The sequence below is a fragment of the Falco peregrinus genome, chromosome 9 (assembly GCF_023634155.1).
Source record: "Falco peregrinus isolate bFalPer1 chromosome 9, bFalPer1.pri, whole genome shotgun sequence".
Lineage (NCBI taxonomy): Eukaryota > Metazoa > Chordata > Aves > Falconiformes > Falconidae > Falco > Falco peregrinus.
In genome coordinates this window covers 24717468-24734026 of record NC_073729.1, presented here as the reverse complement: position 1 = coordinate 24734026, position 16559 = coordinate 24717468, and the positions used below count along the sequence as shown (strand labels likewise).

The 16559-nt window shown below is 49.0% G+C and overlaps 1 protein-coding gene across 2 annotated transcripts in view; it reads right to left on the bottom strand.

Annotated features, from left to right (window-relative positions):
- Positions 1–16313, bottom strand: part of NKAIN4 (sodium/potassium transporting ATPase interacting 4) — a 52048-nt gene extending 35735 nt beyond the window's left edge. The window contains exon 1 of one of the 2 annotated variants that reach the window (XM_055814437.1): positions 15948–16313. In XM_055814437.1, coding sequence (XP_055670412.1) covers positions 15948–16001 — 54 coding nt within the window. In that variant the 5' untranslated portion in view covers positions 16002–16313. The remainder of the gene's footprint in view (positions 1–15947) is intronic. The other variant, XM_055814436.1, reaches the window with a different exon arrangement.
- Positions 16314–16559: the final 246 nt, after the last annotated feature.

Genomic DNA, 16559 nt, shown 5'->3' with positions numbered 1-16559 from the left:
AGATCCTCTGAAGGAAAAACATGCGAGCCCTGCAACTGGGATAAAAGCTTGAGAGAGGAAGGATGCCAAAGCTGAAATAACTCTTCAAAACTTTGTCCACAGGAACCCTGTTTCAGTTTCTGCTCAACAGCTGGGTCCCTGCTCCCTGACACTGTAGCTAAGCGGTAGTGTTTCTTTAATTTCCTCTTGCTCCTGCTGCAATGCCAGATTGCTTGGATATTCGTAAACAGAAGGAGTTTAATGAAAATTATAATTAGAGCCCTGCGGTGCTCTTGCAGGTCGCCTTTACACTGGGCTGCCTATTTACATTACAAATCAGGCTGGTGTCACTGCAGAGTCTACAGCAAGAGAAGAGAATTCATTAAAAAAGAAGCACAGGGTGGGTTGGAAATAGGGAAGAAAGAAAATGATATTGTTATTATTAATAATCTAGGAAACTGGGATCTGCCATGGTCTTGCTGCAACTTTGCTCCTAGAAGGAACACCCATTTGTAATCATCCTGCAGCAGAGCGGGGGAGAGCACAGCCACCCAGAAATTTCCATTGGTAATTCCTGTACAAACAGACCCTTTTTCATAGAGCAAGACTTTATCTCCCACACCAGGACACAGAGAAGTGCTCTTAGCACTTCTGCTTCCTAATACCTAGCTGCGAAGCTCTGTGTGTGTGTGTGTGTGTGTGTCAGGGAGAGGCAACATGTGAAGCCAAAGGGACACATTTCCCATGATTTCACAGCTTTCCCTTTCCACCTGCCAGCAGCTACAATGATGCTTTTGGCCCTGCTGTAATGCCATGAGCAGCAGCTCCTTGAGACAGACAGAAGCCCCCATTCAGTCAAGCGCTGGAGCATCTGCTGCTGGAGGCGCAGCGTATGTCCAGCTGCAATCTCGTGCTGAAGGGCTCTGTAAAAACCGGGTCTGACGGAGCAGGGGAGAAGATCCCATGGGAACAACATGGAGGCATCTGGGCATCAATGCACTGACACCCAGCCCAGCTCCCACACATGGCAGCACAAACCGGTGTGAGCCCACATAGGGATCAGTCTCCTGGGTTTGATCCGGCTCCTGCTCCTTCCACCAAAGCCCTCCAGCACAGTTGTTAACTGTCCATCTTCCCATCTATATAGAGGAATTAGGAATAACATCCTTGTTTTACACAGATAGCTGGAGACTTGGGTTGTATTTGTAAAAAGCTTCTTTAATATTTCATGCTAATCATCCTGCATCAGCAGAAACCGCATAATCATTGCAATAGTGTTTTTATTTGATACCCACCTGCCCGTAGTGGTAAAAAGAGGTGGCATTTTGGGTTTGGGACTTTCCCCTGCAGCTTGCAGCACCAGTCCAAACCCCTCACCTTTCCCATCACTGTCACATTCCCAAACCAGAGAAATGGAAACCTGTGCCCACGCTGCATTCCCCCAAATTCAGCCCATTGATGATACGACCAAACCCCAGCAATGCCCAGCAAAGGACGCCGAGTCAGTCTACCTGCCAGCCCCTGCCCCCTGCTGCTGCTCATCTCAGCTATTAATCTTACCTTGCCCTCAGCAGCCAGAGGGACGTAACTTTAGTCTAATAAACAGCTGGAAAGTCAGGACAGAGCAGATGAACTAATGCTGCAGAAGTGATTTGGTTTATATATCAAAACCCACTCAGGAGACTTTCCCCTCTGCACGTCATGGCAATATGCAGAAAGTTTTCAGGCAAATTAGAAGCTGGCGGTATTTTAGGAGTTTGGCTGCAAATGGGCCAAGTGGTTTGGTTGCATTTCATGCACACTGTCGTCGGTGTAAAATGACCCATACTGTGACAGCTGAGTTTTAACCATCCCTAGTAACACTGTTGTTTGTGCTTTGCCAACCCCCCCAACCTAATAGAAAAAAGTGTTTCTTTCAGTTAAAAAAAGGACAAAAGAAAAATTCCCTTCAAAAAACTATAGTTGAAAAAACACATAGCCATTTTTTCAGCTGAAAAGTAAGTATCAATAAAGAAATACTGACCAGCTCTCCCCTAATGAATGTACTTCCAGGCTTGTCGCCAAAGCATGAAATGAAAAGAAACTGGGAAGAACAGAGTATTTTGGACATGAAAAACATTTAGTGGTCCAGCTTCTGGTTCCGGTAAAATGCCTTTGACAGGAGGGGGTTTAAATTGGAACAGGCAGGGAAATTACTGTTTTGTTACAAATAGGGACTGTCAGAGGCTTTTGGGGTGTTGCAGGAATTTTCCAATAACCACAATCCCCCCAAACAACTTCTCCTCTACAAAGTGGCTAGGAAATTAATCAATCACTATTGACTTTCATCTTCTGGTTGCTTCATGGGAAGAAAATCAGTCATACTTAAATAATTGATCAATTACCTTAGTAATTACAGGTAACAAACCTAGCTTCCCTTGCCTCCCTCAAGACACGTAAAGTAGAGATATCTCAGTTTTCCAGCCATTTCAGGAAGCAAAGCCAATTTTGTGTGACCCAAGATGACTTCTGAGCTGTCACCCACATCTCAGGAGCCCCCAGCACCCTCGGCACGGCCCCAGCAGCGCGGTCCCTGCTGCTCCCTGAGGCAAGCAAGGCTGCCTGTCTCTTGGCTTTCTTCCTCAGCTCTAACCTCTGCATGAGCATCACAGGCTGGGAAGCTGGGAGCCAGCTCTATTTTTCTTAAGTCAATAGAAGCAAGAAGACAGAGACACATGAAGTGCTCAAACAGATTAATCAAGTCAATACCTAAGGATGTAGGCGGTTTGCCTAAGGACTGGCGAAAAGTTTAGACGCACATTTGAGGCTGAAGATCAGCCTCCTGTGGGTTGATGAAGTAGCCTGGGACATGCACTGGGCTCTGGGTAGTCATTAAAGGCTAAGAGCACATCTCTGCTACAAATGAGGCTGAGTGTTGGAAAGAAGTGCCTTGGGGTGGAGAGTCTCAGGCTCAAAGTGTGAGTGAGCCATGGTGGAAGTCACTAAGCCCATCTTTTTCTCATGCTCACCATCCCCTACACCACTGTAGGGGTGTTTTCCTCCTATACTTGAGAGGAGCTGAATGAAGCAAAAGATTCTCATCGGGGATTTATTAGCAATACAGTATCATGCTAAAAGAAAAGCTCAGGTTTAACAAGTTCTCTCGCTTGTATTAATGGCATTGACCGTATCACTTTTTGTGCAGATCCCCCTTTGTTTTTGCTCTTTAGTCCAAGTGGATGATGAAATGAGACCCGTGACGTTCACTTTGATGGAGGCAAGCTGCTGGCTTTCCAACAGTGTAAATAAGGATCCAGTGCCTTTTAAAACCCATTATTTTTAAAGGAAAGCCCTTTTGAGTGAGGGCTAGAATGGGGTTATTTTCCACATGACCAAGCGTCAAAAGGAAAGCGGCAGCCCAGTCCATGCTCTTATCAGCCTCCCTGAGTCACATACTGGATAGATTTGTCACAAGGTGAAATAAGAGCAAGTCCTCAATTTATTATCATTTTCTACTTGTCCTTCTTAGTGCAGTTCCTGCCAGGATGAGTTTGCTGTGGGAAAGTGGAATGAAACCAGGGCTTTCAGTTTGCTCCTAAATGGGACTGGGGGGAAGCTTTCAGGGGGGAGGGAAAAATCTTCCTCATTATAAAGGGAAAATGTGCAATGCAGAGTTTTCATCGGATGCTGCCCAGCCTCCCAATTAGGATGGCTCAGACAAACAGTGGCGTTATTATATGTAACTGTTTATCCAGCGTCACTCAGCCATTAGTTATTTTTTGAGCATAATTTATCTCTTCTGTTGTGCTACCCAATTTGTTTGCATTTTCAGTCCAGTCGAGTGTCTCTTATTGTATACATCTTTTGGCCTCCCACCAACTGACCTGCCAAGTAAGTTTCCAGGAGTGTCGCACAATGGCCAGGCCCCTCCTGTGCTTCATTTTTCACATGACGTTCACATCCCCTTCATTTCTGCGCTGCCCCTGCCCCTCCCCTGCTGACTTGCAGCTCCTCAATGGCTCATGGTTTATTCAACAGCAAAGCTGAATTTCTCTTTTCCTTCTCTTTTTCCCCTTCCCCTCCTTTTAAAATAGAGGCTGGTCAATAGATGCCACTTTGGCAGCTCTGGAGAACAGAGTTCCATCGCAGCAAACCTTTAGCGGTCGTGTCTCTGTGGTGCAGGAGTTTGATGGCCTTGCGGGGTCTGGACCCCGAACCGTGGTGCAGCAGCTCAGATGTGTGGCACTCCTGAAAGCTGGTGTCTCCTCCGGCCATGAAAGGGGACAAAGACTTGCCCTCTATTAACTTGTGTCACCAAAGCTTCATCCACACATGGCCCTGCCTCCCTGCCACTATTGCTCCCCTTGGAGAAGCGGGATGATTCCTTATGCCTGGAATGACAGCATCTCTGGCTTGTTCCTACTCCAAACTTTCTGCCCAGTTTTTTCAAGTCTTTTGATCTCCCTGCTTGCAGGTCTGCCTGCAAGGATTAGCTAAAATAGAAAAGTGTTAATCCACATTATGGAAATTCAAATCCTTGCCACTACATTAAGTAATTTCAAGGAAGTTTAATTTGGCGAGACTGAGGTGAACTCCAGAACAGGGACAACATCATCTGTGCCTCTCCTCTCCCACTAGCTCAGCAACACCGCAGTGGTAGGAAGCAGCATTTTCCTCCTTATTGTAGCAGGCTCCAAACTAACACTGTTTCTGATGGAGCCCAGCAAAATCCTGCGGAGCTCTCAGCCCTGGCTTACAGCTGAACAGGGGGTATGCTGCTGCATTCCCATTGGGTCTGCCAGGACGGGGTTTCCAGGATTTCTGCAGGAAAATCTGTAGTCACTCACCACCAAACACTGGAGCTCCATCTGAAATGTCCTTTGTTTGCAAGTTAGCGTCCAAACCTGGGAGTGAGGAACTTTTTATGGCCATGGGAGCCACCATGAGGAAAAAACTTGGCAGCCACGAAACCTGGGTTACATCTCATGCAAGGAAAACATCCTTTGGCTAAATGATCTGCAAAGGACTTTACTGCCCCTCCACCTCCTGTCACTATTAGCTGCTTCAGAAATTCATCGTACTTTAAATGATTCACTCAAGTATCTATTCAGTCCCAGTTCATAGATTGCAGAGCCTTTATTACACAGCCATGTATTTAGCACTGGAATAGTTCTCAGCAGTTGTAACAGCCCTGTCATCTAAGGAATAAAACAAAGAGCCATTATTCATCAGAAGGGAGACACAGTCTTTATTGTCTGAAGCCATGGCAGAGTTTTTATATCACCCTATCTATTCTTCCAGGCTGTCACACAACTCAGTTTTAAGCTGTTTCAGTGGCAGCCCTGGAAGCCTGAACGCTTCTCACAGCTAACTTCCCAGCTAACGTTGGTTTGAACTGACAGCGGGACTGATCCTGAGCACATGGAATATGGCCAGTGACTTAGGAGAGGGAAAGTTAACCCTTCCAGAAAAGCTTGAGGTAGATGTTAGTCTCTGCTAGGTCAGGAGTGAAAGCCATGCAGGGTTATTTAAAGATATGAGGAATCATGGCTATGAGGAGCAATGGATGAACGTGCATTTTGGGCACTGATCATATCCAGAAGACCTGGGTTTGGGCTTCATCTCATGCTAAGAGCGTTGTGTAGACTGCAGGACCCAAGAACACACTGAGTTGTGCATCCGAGCTATCCCCACGTCACACTGGTGTGGCTCCTGCAGCCCTCCTGTCCAGTGTGATGGTTTACTTGGTGCCCCATCCAGAGCTGGAGGAACCACTTTGGAACTAGACACCTGGGGGTTAGTCCCTTGAGATGTACTCGGCATGAACCACCCTCCACCCTGCCTAGCACCTACCTGACCTCCTCTGCAGCTCTGGGAAAAGCAGGTCGGATTTGGGGCCAGAAGAGCTCTTCTGACAAGCCCTTCTGTGGTGCAAATGAGCCCATTAAATGCAAACGAAGCAGCACCGTTCACCGAAGCAACTACCATCGTCGTTTCCTCAGGCTTCTGAGAGCATTTGAGAGTCTGCCTGTGTCAGCACGACGGCATGATAAAGAGCATGCCGAACAGATACCTCCGAGAAGGTGTCGTGCAGGGGCTCTCACCAGCTGTTTGCACAGCAAGGCAGACCCATCCTTCCCTTGAACATCTCCTCTCAGAATAATGAGATAGGAAACTTGAAGACCCAGAATCCTAAAAAGTGGCAGACATTTGAAAAAAGAATTGCCCTTTCGCAGCTTTGTAATTTGTTTTCAGGCTGGTAATCACATCACCAAACCCCCATGCTCACTTTTCTCCACATGCTTAGAAAGCAAAGGGCACATAACAGACTGCAAACTCCCATCACACTTCTCCCAACACCCGCTCTCCTCCCTGCTGAACAGCCAGCAATCTCCCAGGCTAATTAGCCAAACTGTATTCTGCGCATATTTAGCATTTCTGAGTAATTAGGATAATCAGATTTCTCCCCTAATTCTGTACATATACAATATAAGCAGGTGTATTGCCTTTCCCACAATGATATCACAAAAAGTGTGTTGTCTGCCGGAGCTGGGGATGCCAGCCGCCTGTCAGAGCCCATTCTCATCTCACACACGGAAATCTGCTGCTAACGGATTACGAGTAGCCATGGGAAATTAGGAACTGGGTTTGATTTGGCTAAGTAGCCAGTAGCTCAGGTATTCATGCAAGCTATGTAAATGCACAGTCCTCAAACCTGGCGAGAGGTCTGGATGTTCTCTTCGCTGTCCTCCAGGGAAGAGCTATAGGAGAAGCTCTTCTGCACAGGAGGTGTTTGGCCCAGAACCTCAAAGGTGTTTTGGGTTCTGGGGAGGTGCAATCATCTGCCTGTGTCAGGACTCAGGTCTTGTCATTCTCCACAAGGTTAATCAGCCTATGGGCCTGGATGTTACCTCTGTGAACCTGTTGGCTGGTAAACACATACTTGTGGTTTCTGCTGCTTTCAAGGTCTCTAAAGGAAGGCCAAAGCCATCAGGCCAAGTCGGTTCTTCCTTATCCTGCTGAGGCGGGTCTTTGGTTCAGGAGGAGTTTTCCCTCCAGGATTCACTCAATAATTCAGCCTCAGCAAAGGAGAAAAAGTTTTAAATGTCCACGACTACATCCTGGGCCTTGGAGCACTTGGATGTGGTGCTTCCACCGAAGCGGGACTCTTTCCCTCTTAGGGTCCAGCATCTCTGAGAGGAAAGGATGCTCCCAAGCCCCACGGCACGGAGTTAGGCACTCCTGAGTATCTGGACCCTGGCAGTCATGTTAAGCAAAGACCCTGCCACATACCCTCCACAAAAACTGTCTATCTGCTGAGCTTCATGTAGGGAAAAAGATTGGCTGTAGACCTTAGAGTACAACCCAAGATACTCCCAACATGAAGAAGCCATTCCTAATGTGCAAGGCAATGCTCTTATTGCAGTACTGTAGAATAATGTCCAAATCTCCTAAATATGAACAACTCTGAGTAAGGCCAGGATTTAGATTCCTCCTGATGTGCAGGTAGGTTAACCGTCCTGGTACTGAGACTGAGCTCTGGTTACTACAGGGGTAACTTCAGGGTAGAGCTGAAGACAGACAGTGACAAACTGTTAATTGTGGTGAGGCTGTTTATCTGTGATGGATGAACACCATACAGAGCACTCCATGCAAGGTTACACTCAATATTTTATAAGTTCTGTGTGGAAAATAAAATGTTCCATCCCCTTCTTTTGTGTCCTCTATCTCACCTTCACTGTTCAGATGAAACGGTGCTTACAGATGAACTATCTCCAGAGAACAGCACTTGGAAAATATATTTCAGCACCCGACGCTTTAATGGGTCCAGGGCTGTTGTCAGGGTCACCGCAGACACAGGACAGGTCCCTGTTCCCCAGAGAGGGATCACAGGAGGCATCTTCTCAGGCTTTGTATATCCACGGCAACTGTGTATTCATCTGAGCACCAGGATTCTTTTTTTATTAGGTATACTTAGCTCCTGGGGAGAAGTGTAACCCAACTGTCCCCGGCAATATTAAATTCTTCTTTCGTATCTGTGACCAGGTGACTGATTGCCCCAGTGCTCACTAACAAAGGAGGGACTCTGCCCTGTATCATTCTAACCTACCTTCCTCAGGTCAGCAATGTCCCAGGTCACTCAGGGATGGCACAGTGACAGGGAAAGAGACTGGGAGAACCGTGCTGAGGAAACAGACCCTCTCGCAGGCAATGCCCTCCTAGACCTGGGAGGCTGAGCTCGTGGGCAGCTCTGCGCCGTGTGGGAGGGAGCAAGCTGGGATGAGGAGCCCTGGCTCACCCTGCTCCGGGCATCCCATCTCCAGCGATCTCATCAGTGCGATCCTCAGCTGCGTTCTTGTCTCCTCGGAGGGCACTGCAACGGGGAGCAAGTCTGCCTGGTGAGGGGCTGCCCCATGGTGCAGAAAGCAAGGGCACGACGGCTGGGTCCCACAGCCAGGCTCAGACCCCTGCCCCACTGCTGTGCAGCAAGGCTGCTGCTGCTGCCCTAACGGGGTGGCAACTTCTGCTCCCACACTTCCGAAAATCAGGGCCTGGGCGGGCATCTGTCTGCTTGCTCCGTTGGCACAGAAAAAATAGGATGAAGGTCCTGGTTTTCTAGTGTTTTGCGCATTGGATGAAAAAAATGGAGGCGAGGGTGGGAAGAGGGAAGAAACAGATATTTTGCTGGCCTGAGAGCGCCTGGAGAGCAGGTTGGAAGCTGTTTGCAGGGCTGGCCAGTCACTGAAAGGTGGCAAAGGAAGCTGGCACAGCAACTGCTGACGTCTGCCTTCTCCAAGCAGGTGACGAAGACAAGCTGTTGCCTTGATTCCCACAGTATATTTTCATTAAGCCATGGCAGATGGCAGCGGAGGTCACCGCTTCCACACCATCATCCTCCCAGCCGAAAGGTGTCAGGGAAATCTGACATCTCAATTACTAAACCTAGATTCACCCAAACGACATAGAGGATGAAGGGGGAAGGGGAGGGCAGAAAGGCTGCTCTCCTAATTTCCACGAATCCTCACCTTTGAGAGAAAATCTGGGACGTGCGTTTCCCTGATAAACAACATATTTGTCTAATGTCCTGACAGAAAAGCAGCTGTGCTGAGAACAAGCCACAGACACCAGGAAAATGGCAATTAAGTCCTTGTGGAAATGAGACCCAAAAGCAACCCTTGGAAAAGACAGTGGATGTTAATGAGCTACAGCAAAGTCAAGGAGGAGCTATTGATCTCGCCCCAGCAGAGGACGGCTGCTCGCTCCTCTCTGCTCTGTGAAGCCTCAGGACCCACAGCAGAACACAACTGCTGCTCTTCACTTCACAAGGACTCCCAGGCGTGGGCCCCAGGCTCAGCTCATCCAGAGAGGAGCCAGAGCAACGGCACCACTGACTTTTGTGTGTTCAACCTGAAACACAAACCCGACATGCTGGTGAGAAGCAGCGCTTTTGCTGAAACCCCAACTCCGAGATCTCTGCCAGACACTTCAATCATTTCCATTTTTCTCATCCCTGCTATTACTACCCACTTTCCTATTATTACTTTACTGCTACTGGTTCCCTACTTTTTACTATTAATCCTCACTTTTGTAATCCCTACTGTTATCCCTGGCAAGAAGATGATGAAATAAGATTCTGACCCTCATCAAAGCTCAACAAACAAGCGAAGCAGAAGTCATTTATACTTATTCTGAAATCTCATGAACATTAAGGTAATATTATGACTCTGGAATGGTTACAACATATCTTACATTGGCAGTTCTGCAGGGCGTTTATTTACTGAGTTTCCTTCTACAACAAAAATACCAAACCCACTGGCCTGTAAGCAGATGAGTCAACCCAGCGAGGCACTGCCCTGCCTGTGCTTTCTCCTTGAGGACCTCTCCCCATAAACCCCAACATGAGCTGGGTTTGAGGAGACACGATGACTTCAGAGATATTTGGAAGATGAGAACTCCCAGAGTGCACAACTCCAAAGAAAAAAAAAAACACACCACCAAACCAACTTCTTTTTAGCAAGACTATTCAACTTTTTTACAGAAGCTTGAAAACACTTCTGAAAAGTTAAAAATAATTGGGTTTGGCACAATACCACCCTCCCCCCGTCCCCCATCATTTTCACCAAACATTACTAAATGCCAGAGTATTTACATTTTTTTGCCCAGAAATGTCCTTTTTTTCCCCTCTTCATGTTCTGGAGATGGGGAATGGGAGGAGAATGTGCTACGTTTGAGACAAAAGTTTCCACTTTGTTGAAAACTCTTTTTCTACCAAACTTAAACAGAGATCCAACCTACGCGGTCAGGTGTGCTCATCACATCTACTGCAGCCCAGGAGGAGCGGAGGACAAAGGGAGCTTCACAAGCATCAGGACTTTGAATCAAAAATTATCTCTTTTTTTTTAATAAGAAAGAAAGGTTCAGTTCTGCCGACCTCAGACCCAATGTTTTGTTAATGGGAACAGGGAATGCTACAGCTGGGGCACTTACTGCTCGCGAGGTCATATGCATTTTCTTAAGTGCTCGAAAAGCAATGGGCTATTCCAGGGCTTTCCTGGAGGAAAAGCGATCACAATCTGGCCTTTGTTATCCAGTTTGTTCTCCAAGAGTTCCTACTTGAGGGCCCCTGGAGCAGATTCTTGGAAGAGCTCCATCTTGCACCCCAGCCAAAACGATCCTAGTTTCCGTATATTATTAGCACACAATGGAACAACGTCAGCTCCCTTAACCCCACACCGGCTGGGGGGAGAGGTTCCCCATCAGGAACCTCTTCTTCCATGGCCCTGGTGCTCAGAGAGAGGAAAAGAGGGAAGACAAAGGAGCAGAGAGTGGCCAGAAGAAATCAGAGTGGTCAGGCAAAAATACTGCGTCAGCTGAAATAAAACCCCGGTTCTCCAAGAAGAGTTGACTTCAATATCACCCTGCCCTCAGCTACTTTTTTGGCTTGGCTCTTGCCTGATTTTATTCCTGGTTGGAATGGGTTTGGTTAGAGGACACAAAGAAACGTGGTTCCTATGAGTCATTTGCAATCTCCGCCACAGCGATGGGAAACGCGGCTGTGGGCTGCCGGGCAAGGCGCAGTCTGCAACGGGCACGTCTGACACATACCCCAAGCTCCTCTTCCCTTGTGCTGCTCTTGGGCTTAGACCACTGTGCTAGAGCAGTACTGACTCCAGCTGATCAGGGGAAAAAAAAAAAATCTCATGCAAAAATTCAAGTTTTTGTAAGAAAACCTCTACAACTCCAAAATTAAAAATGTTTGCCAGCACAGCAAACATTTGCCAGCACATTTTTGATTTTTCTCCAAAATATTCTGGCCAAAACTCGGGAGAAAAACTCAGAATTGTCTATGGAAAGCAGATACTTCTCATGAAAATATTCATTTAGTCAAATCCCCAGGTTTCTACTGAAAGTCAGCTTCAGTGGAAAATGCTGACGAGCTCTATTATTGGCACAGCTTTAATTTTCCTTTGTCTGGAACAGACATGAAGACAGCATCTGTCAAACGTAGTCTTTAGACTTATGTTATTATTTAGCCTGGAGTATTGTTCAAGGACTTCAGGAAAGGTTCAAGCCATGGTGGTGCTAGGTGCTGTGCATATACACGAAAGATAGTCTCTTCCCTCAAGGGATTATAATTTAAGCACAAACCATGGAGAAAATAAAAAGCTAGGGAGAGCACAAGGTAATTTTGGAGGGGTCCTAAGCAGCGTGATGAGCAAAGGGACACTGCACTTTCCCTTGCACCTGCTCTTGCCTCGAACGCTTTGTGCTGAGCCGTACCACAGCTGTGCGAGCTCAAAGCTCCCTCAGGAGATGCATCAAACTGCCCCGGCTCCGGAGGCAGCTGCAGAGGAGGGGGGAGACGCGTCCTGCTCTCCCCACCCTGCCTTCAGTTCAGAATGTCTCTGGGATGGAGAGGAGAAAGCCAAGCAAGTTGTCTCTAGAGCCCCCAGACGCCACAATCCTGCTTGCTCCTTCCCTTGGCTGGGAAGATGCTCTACCACCCTCCCTCCTGCAGCCCATGTGTGCCGATCCGATTGAGTCCATCTATTTTAACTCATGCTTTTCTTTGCCCAGATCCTGCCTTGCAGTGCAGTCCCACCTGCCTGTCTGCCACACTCCCCTTCTGCCCTCCCCCCTTGCATCCTCTCCATCGTTTTACGCCTTGATCAAACTGACACAGCTGCTTTAGCTGCAAGAGAGTAGCTAGAGAAGGATCTGTGCTGGTTTCAAATATTTTCCAGAACTGGTCACCCCCTTCTGTAAGAGATTAAAAAGGCATCGCTGAGAAGGGAGTGAGGGAGAAAGAAAGCATGAGAAAATAAATAAATAAAGGTATATAGTTACTTTTGGTTAGTCTCAATATGCAGTCTTGTCCCAGGGCGCCTTGTTCTGTGCTCATTTGAAGTATTAGTCACTTTTTCCATTAGAAGCTCTTATTCTAGGGGGATTTATAATGTATCTGTAAAATTGTCTCCAGGCTTTGCTTGGCATCTGAGCTCTCAATCCACGGACAGAATGTAAAGAAACTACAGTTCTTTGATTTATTGGGACAGGGCACCGGGAGGGAGGGAATTTTTCCATGCTCGGTGGAAATAAATTCACATAGTGCCTTCCGTACACAATCACTTACGGCTCCAGAAAATACACCGTTTGGGTGCAAACTCACGCTGGCAGAGATGGAAGAAGCAAATCAATGATGTTTTAGTAACTCCGTGCCTGAGAGCCAGCCCTTATTTGTGGTTTCTCACCATGACCCACCCAGCTCGCAGTCCTGCTGGGCACGACAGTCTCTGTCATACCACTCGGGTTCAGAAATCCTGCCCTTGACAAGCCTTTTTCAACCCTAATTTCTACAAGGGACATTTCTCAGCCCTCTGCAGAGGCTTTCTTACACAGTCCTGATTTTTTTGTGGGGAGGCCTATGACTCATTTAAGTTTTGCTCGTGTTTCTTAATATGCAGATGCCCAAAGGCTGGGAGGGATGAGCAAGGGCTAGCAACCTGCTGCAGGTAACACCAGCACCTCAACAGCAGAGGTGTTCAGGCAAAGCAAGAACTGGGAGGTGGCAACATCCTTGGGATGCACAAACTCAGGGCTACAAACACCCCATCACCTTGCTGACGATCCTTCCCTCTGCCATGGCTGAGGATAAGATCATCTGCAGGGTAGCCCTGACCTGGGCCAACTTTCACCCAAACTTCAGCTGAAGATGGGGGTGGATTGGGAAGAAGGGAAGGATTAGGGACAGCAATACGCCCTGGGATTGAGAGGGAGAGCCAGAACCTTCTTGCAGCCTCCCTGCAGCACCAATCGGCAAAGCAAGAGCTTGAGGTGGACGTTTCAAGGAAACAATAACCTAAAATTGGAACATGGCAAATTATTTATTCAAACTACAGCCTTCCCTCCCCCCTTGATTAGCAAACCGCTGGGGAGTCAGCCCTGATTTTCTTCAGACAGATGCGTACGGCTCTCCTCCCCTATCTGCGCCACGAGCGCTCGGTCCGTGGGGGGCTGAGGATCTAGTTGGTATTCGCATTGTGTAGCCGTTTCTTGAATTCACACGTTGTTCTGCTCTCTGACTGGATCACAAACTCTTTCTTTGGGAGCATACACTGCAGTGATGAATATGTTCCCTTTCTGCCTTTTTCTTTCCTAGGGAAACATTTAGGCTGCAGTGTGCAAACACTTCCCCACACGCTCACTCAACTACTTGCACCTAATAGTAAAACAACCTCTATGAAGCATCGCAACTAAAATTCCTAATTTGATTTTGGGGCTATGTGTGTGGTGTTTGTGTTTTTATTCATCATTTATAAAACGCCCCAGTGAAGCCTGGAGGAACAGAGATGAGAACATGTAAAGAAACATAGGGGTGTACTGCAAAACTGGGGTGGGAAACCCCAGCACCGAAACCCTCTCCCCATTTAAGTCAGAAGTAAAACCTCCCCAGACCAGGAGGAGAGGAGCCAGGATTTCACCCCTGGGACTTTGGTAGTGGGAGAGACAGAGTTTGACAACACACAGGGAAGACTGTGAAGGGTTCCAAGTATCAGATGAAGCCAATCAGAGACATGAGAGGAACAAAGGAAGTTCATGTCATTATAATTTATTGATGATCTTGGCCTGATTCTTCAGTGTTTTGTCTTAACAGAACCCACCCTGAGCAGCAGTAAGTCCCACAGGTCACTTGGCCCTACTGATGTGGAAGCGATGTGACGACTCACAGACAAAGTTTGCTTTAAAAAAATCTGAAAGCACCAGGCTGGATCTCACCCTCACCCAAGCACTTGCTGGGAACCAGCCAGGATCTCCTGACCTCACCCTCATCAGAGCACAGCTCCAGGAATTCCCTCACCATAGCTCACATTTTTCCAGCTCTACCAATTCACCCAGCAAGTGCCATGGGAAATCGCTATGGCCAAGGCATCCAAACTTGCTTAAGAATGAGCCGAACTGATTCTTTTCTTCAAGGAGGAGGGTCTTAAGGAAAATAAAATGCTGGGGGTTCTTTGTCCCTGTATCTTGGATACAAGAAAACTCCCACGCTTGTCAGAAATAAGAACAGCACCAGCAGCTCATGGCTTTTTCTCTTTCTTTTTTTTTTCCAGTGTGTGCGAGTGTGTGCTTTAAAGCAGGATGACATAGTGGGTTTAAGAGACAGTGAGTGCTGAGATGCCAATTTCTAATGTAATACAGGGTACAGCTTCTTTCTTCTGTGATCACGGGTGAAAAATCAAAAGAAATAATCCAGGAGACTAAATACACTCCCCAGTCATTCAACTCGCTCATAAATATGCCTAGCAAGATGCTTTGTGCAAGAAAACCCCACCACTTCTGCTCTGTATTTTGTTTAACTAGAAGGCAAACCTTCCATCTGCATCTTCCGACGGTGCTAGTCAGAGTTAGCAGGGTGGCACTCCCTCCCTCTTCCCCTCCAATTTTAGGCAGACGGTTTACATTTAAAAAACTAGCAGGTTCCCATTTTTTCCCTCCCACCTCCAGCAAAGTGCCCGCTCACCGTCCCTTGGCAGAAAATACTCTGCTGTCACAGTGAGCAACTCCAAAACAAAGAGTTTTTAACCAGACTCACCCCCTGGCACAAGCTCACTATTCACCAGAACTTAGCAGGAAGCCTGCCCTTTCCTGCGTGCTGCTCCTGCTCCAAAATCAAGCAAATTTGGAAGGGGTAAATGAAATTAAATACATCGATGCTGTCATTTCCTTTTTAAGGCTGGAGGAGCCCTGGAGCCCATTTAATGACAAGAAGGGGACCCTTCAGATCCAGGCTGGATGCACGGACACTCGGGGAACAACCAGACCTTTGTTTATCACGCACGCAGATGTCATGAGGACGAGGACCCCGTGCCCACCAGGGACCACGCTCTCTGCACACGGGGAAGTTTATTCCTAATTAACTATACGTATATTTATAAGCACATTCTATCTAAGCGCTTCATCCCGAGGTGGTTTGATTTAATTCCTTCCCAGCCGGTGTGGCCCCCTCCCGTGCAGGCGGGCAGTGTGGGATATGGGGGAGCCCGTCCTGGCCGCTGGGTGCGGGAGAGGCTGAGGGCACCGGTGGGTGCCAGCACCTATGGAGCTGGGGTCGGGTCGGGATGGGTTGCAGCATCGCCACCGAGCCTGCCTGGACTCCTTTCATGGAGAAGTAATGATTATTTTTTCTTTAGTTGTATTTTATAAGCACAAACTTACGAATTGAGAACTTTTTTTTTCCTCTTTTTTTCTTCCCCCCAAGCGCGTCACCGAGTTTCAGGCACCATCGAATCCCCCCGCGCAGCTAAGCCCCGGCGGAGGCTGCCTGACATCCCCCCCCGCGCTCCGGGACGAAGTTGCGGAGGGGGGGGCGCCCTCCCCGGCCCGGGGCAGCGGGCACCCAGCGGGGGGTGCTTTTGTTCCCGGTGCCCGTCCCGGCGAGCCGAACCCCCGCTCCCCGCCGACCCCGCTCCCGGAGCGCCTCCACTTACCAGCTGCAAAGTGCAGAGGAAGATGAGGGTGCAGCGCCCGGTGCAGCATCCCATGGTCCCCGAGCGGCCGCGGCCGGGGCAGCCCCGCCGCCCCGGGGCTCTCGGCGCCCGGCCCGCAGCGCGGCGGCCGGCAGGGAGCTGGGGCGGCGGCGGCTGCCGGAGCCCCTCCGGGAGCGGCGCAGGAGGCAAGTGGGGGCCACGGCTTAAAAGGGCAACGCTCCGGCGGCGGCTGCCGGCCCGGCTGCTGGGAGGGCTGGCAGGGCTGGCGGGGCGGGGGCAGACCGCCGGGATGCGCCCCCAGCCCCCGCAGGCGGGGTGGGATGCTCCGGCCCCCGGGCTGAGCCCTCCCCCGGGAGGCTGAGCCAGGCAGCGCGGCGGGGCAGCGCCTCTCCCCGCGGCGAGCGCTGCCGGGTGTCTTGCGCGGCTGGGACAGGCTTTTCTGTCCCCGGGCGGTGCTGGCTGTGCCCGGGGGTGCCGGACGGGCAGGGGTGTCTGTCGGACACACAGCCTGGAGTGCACCCCAGGCGGCGGGGAGCAGGGGCTCCTCTCCCCCTTCCGCACATGCCCGTCACCTTCCTCCCCGTGCAGGTGCTGGCATGCTCGCTCTAAAAA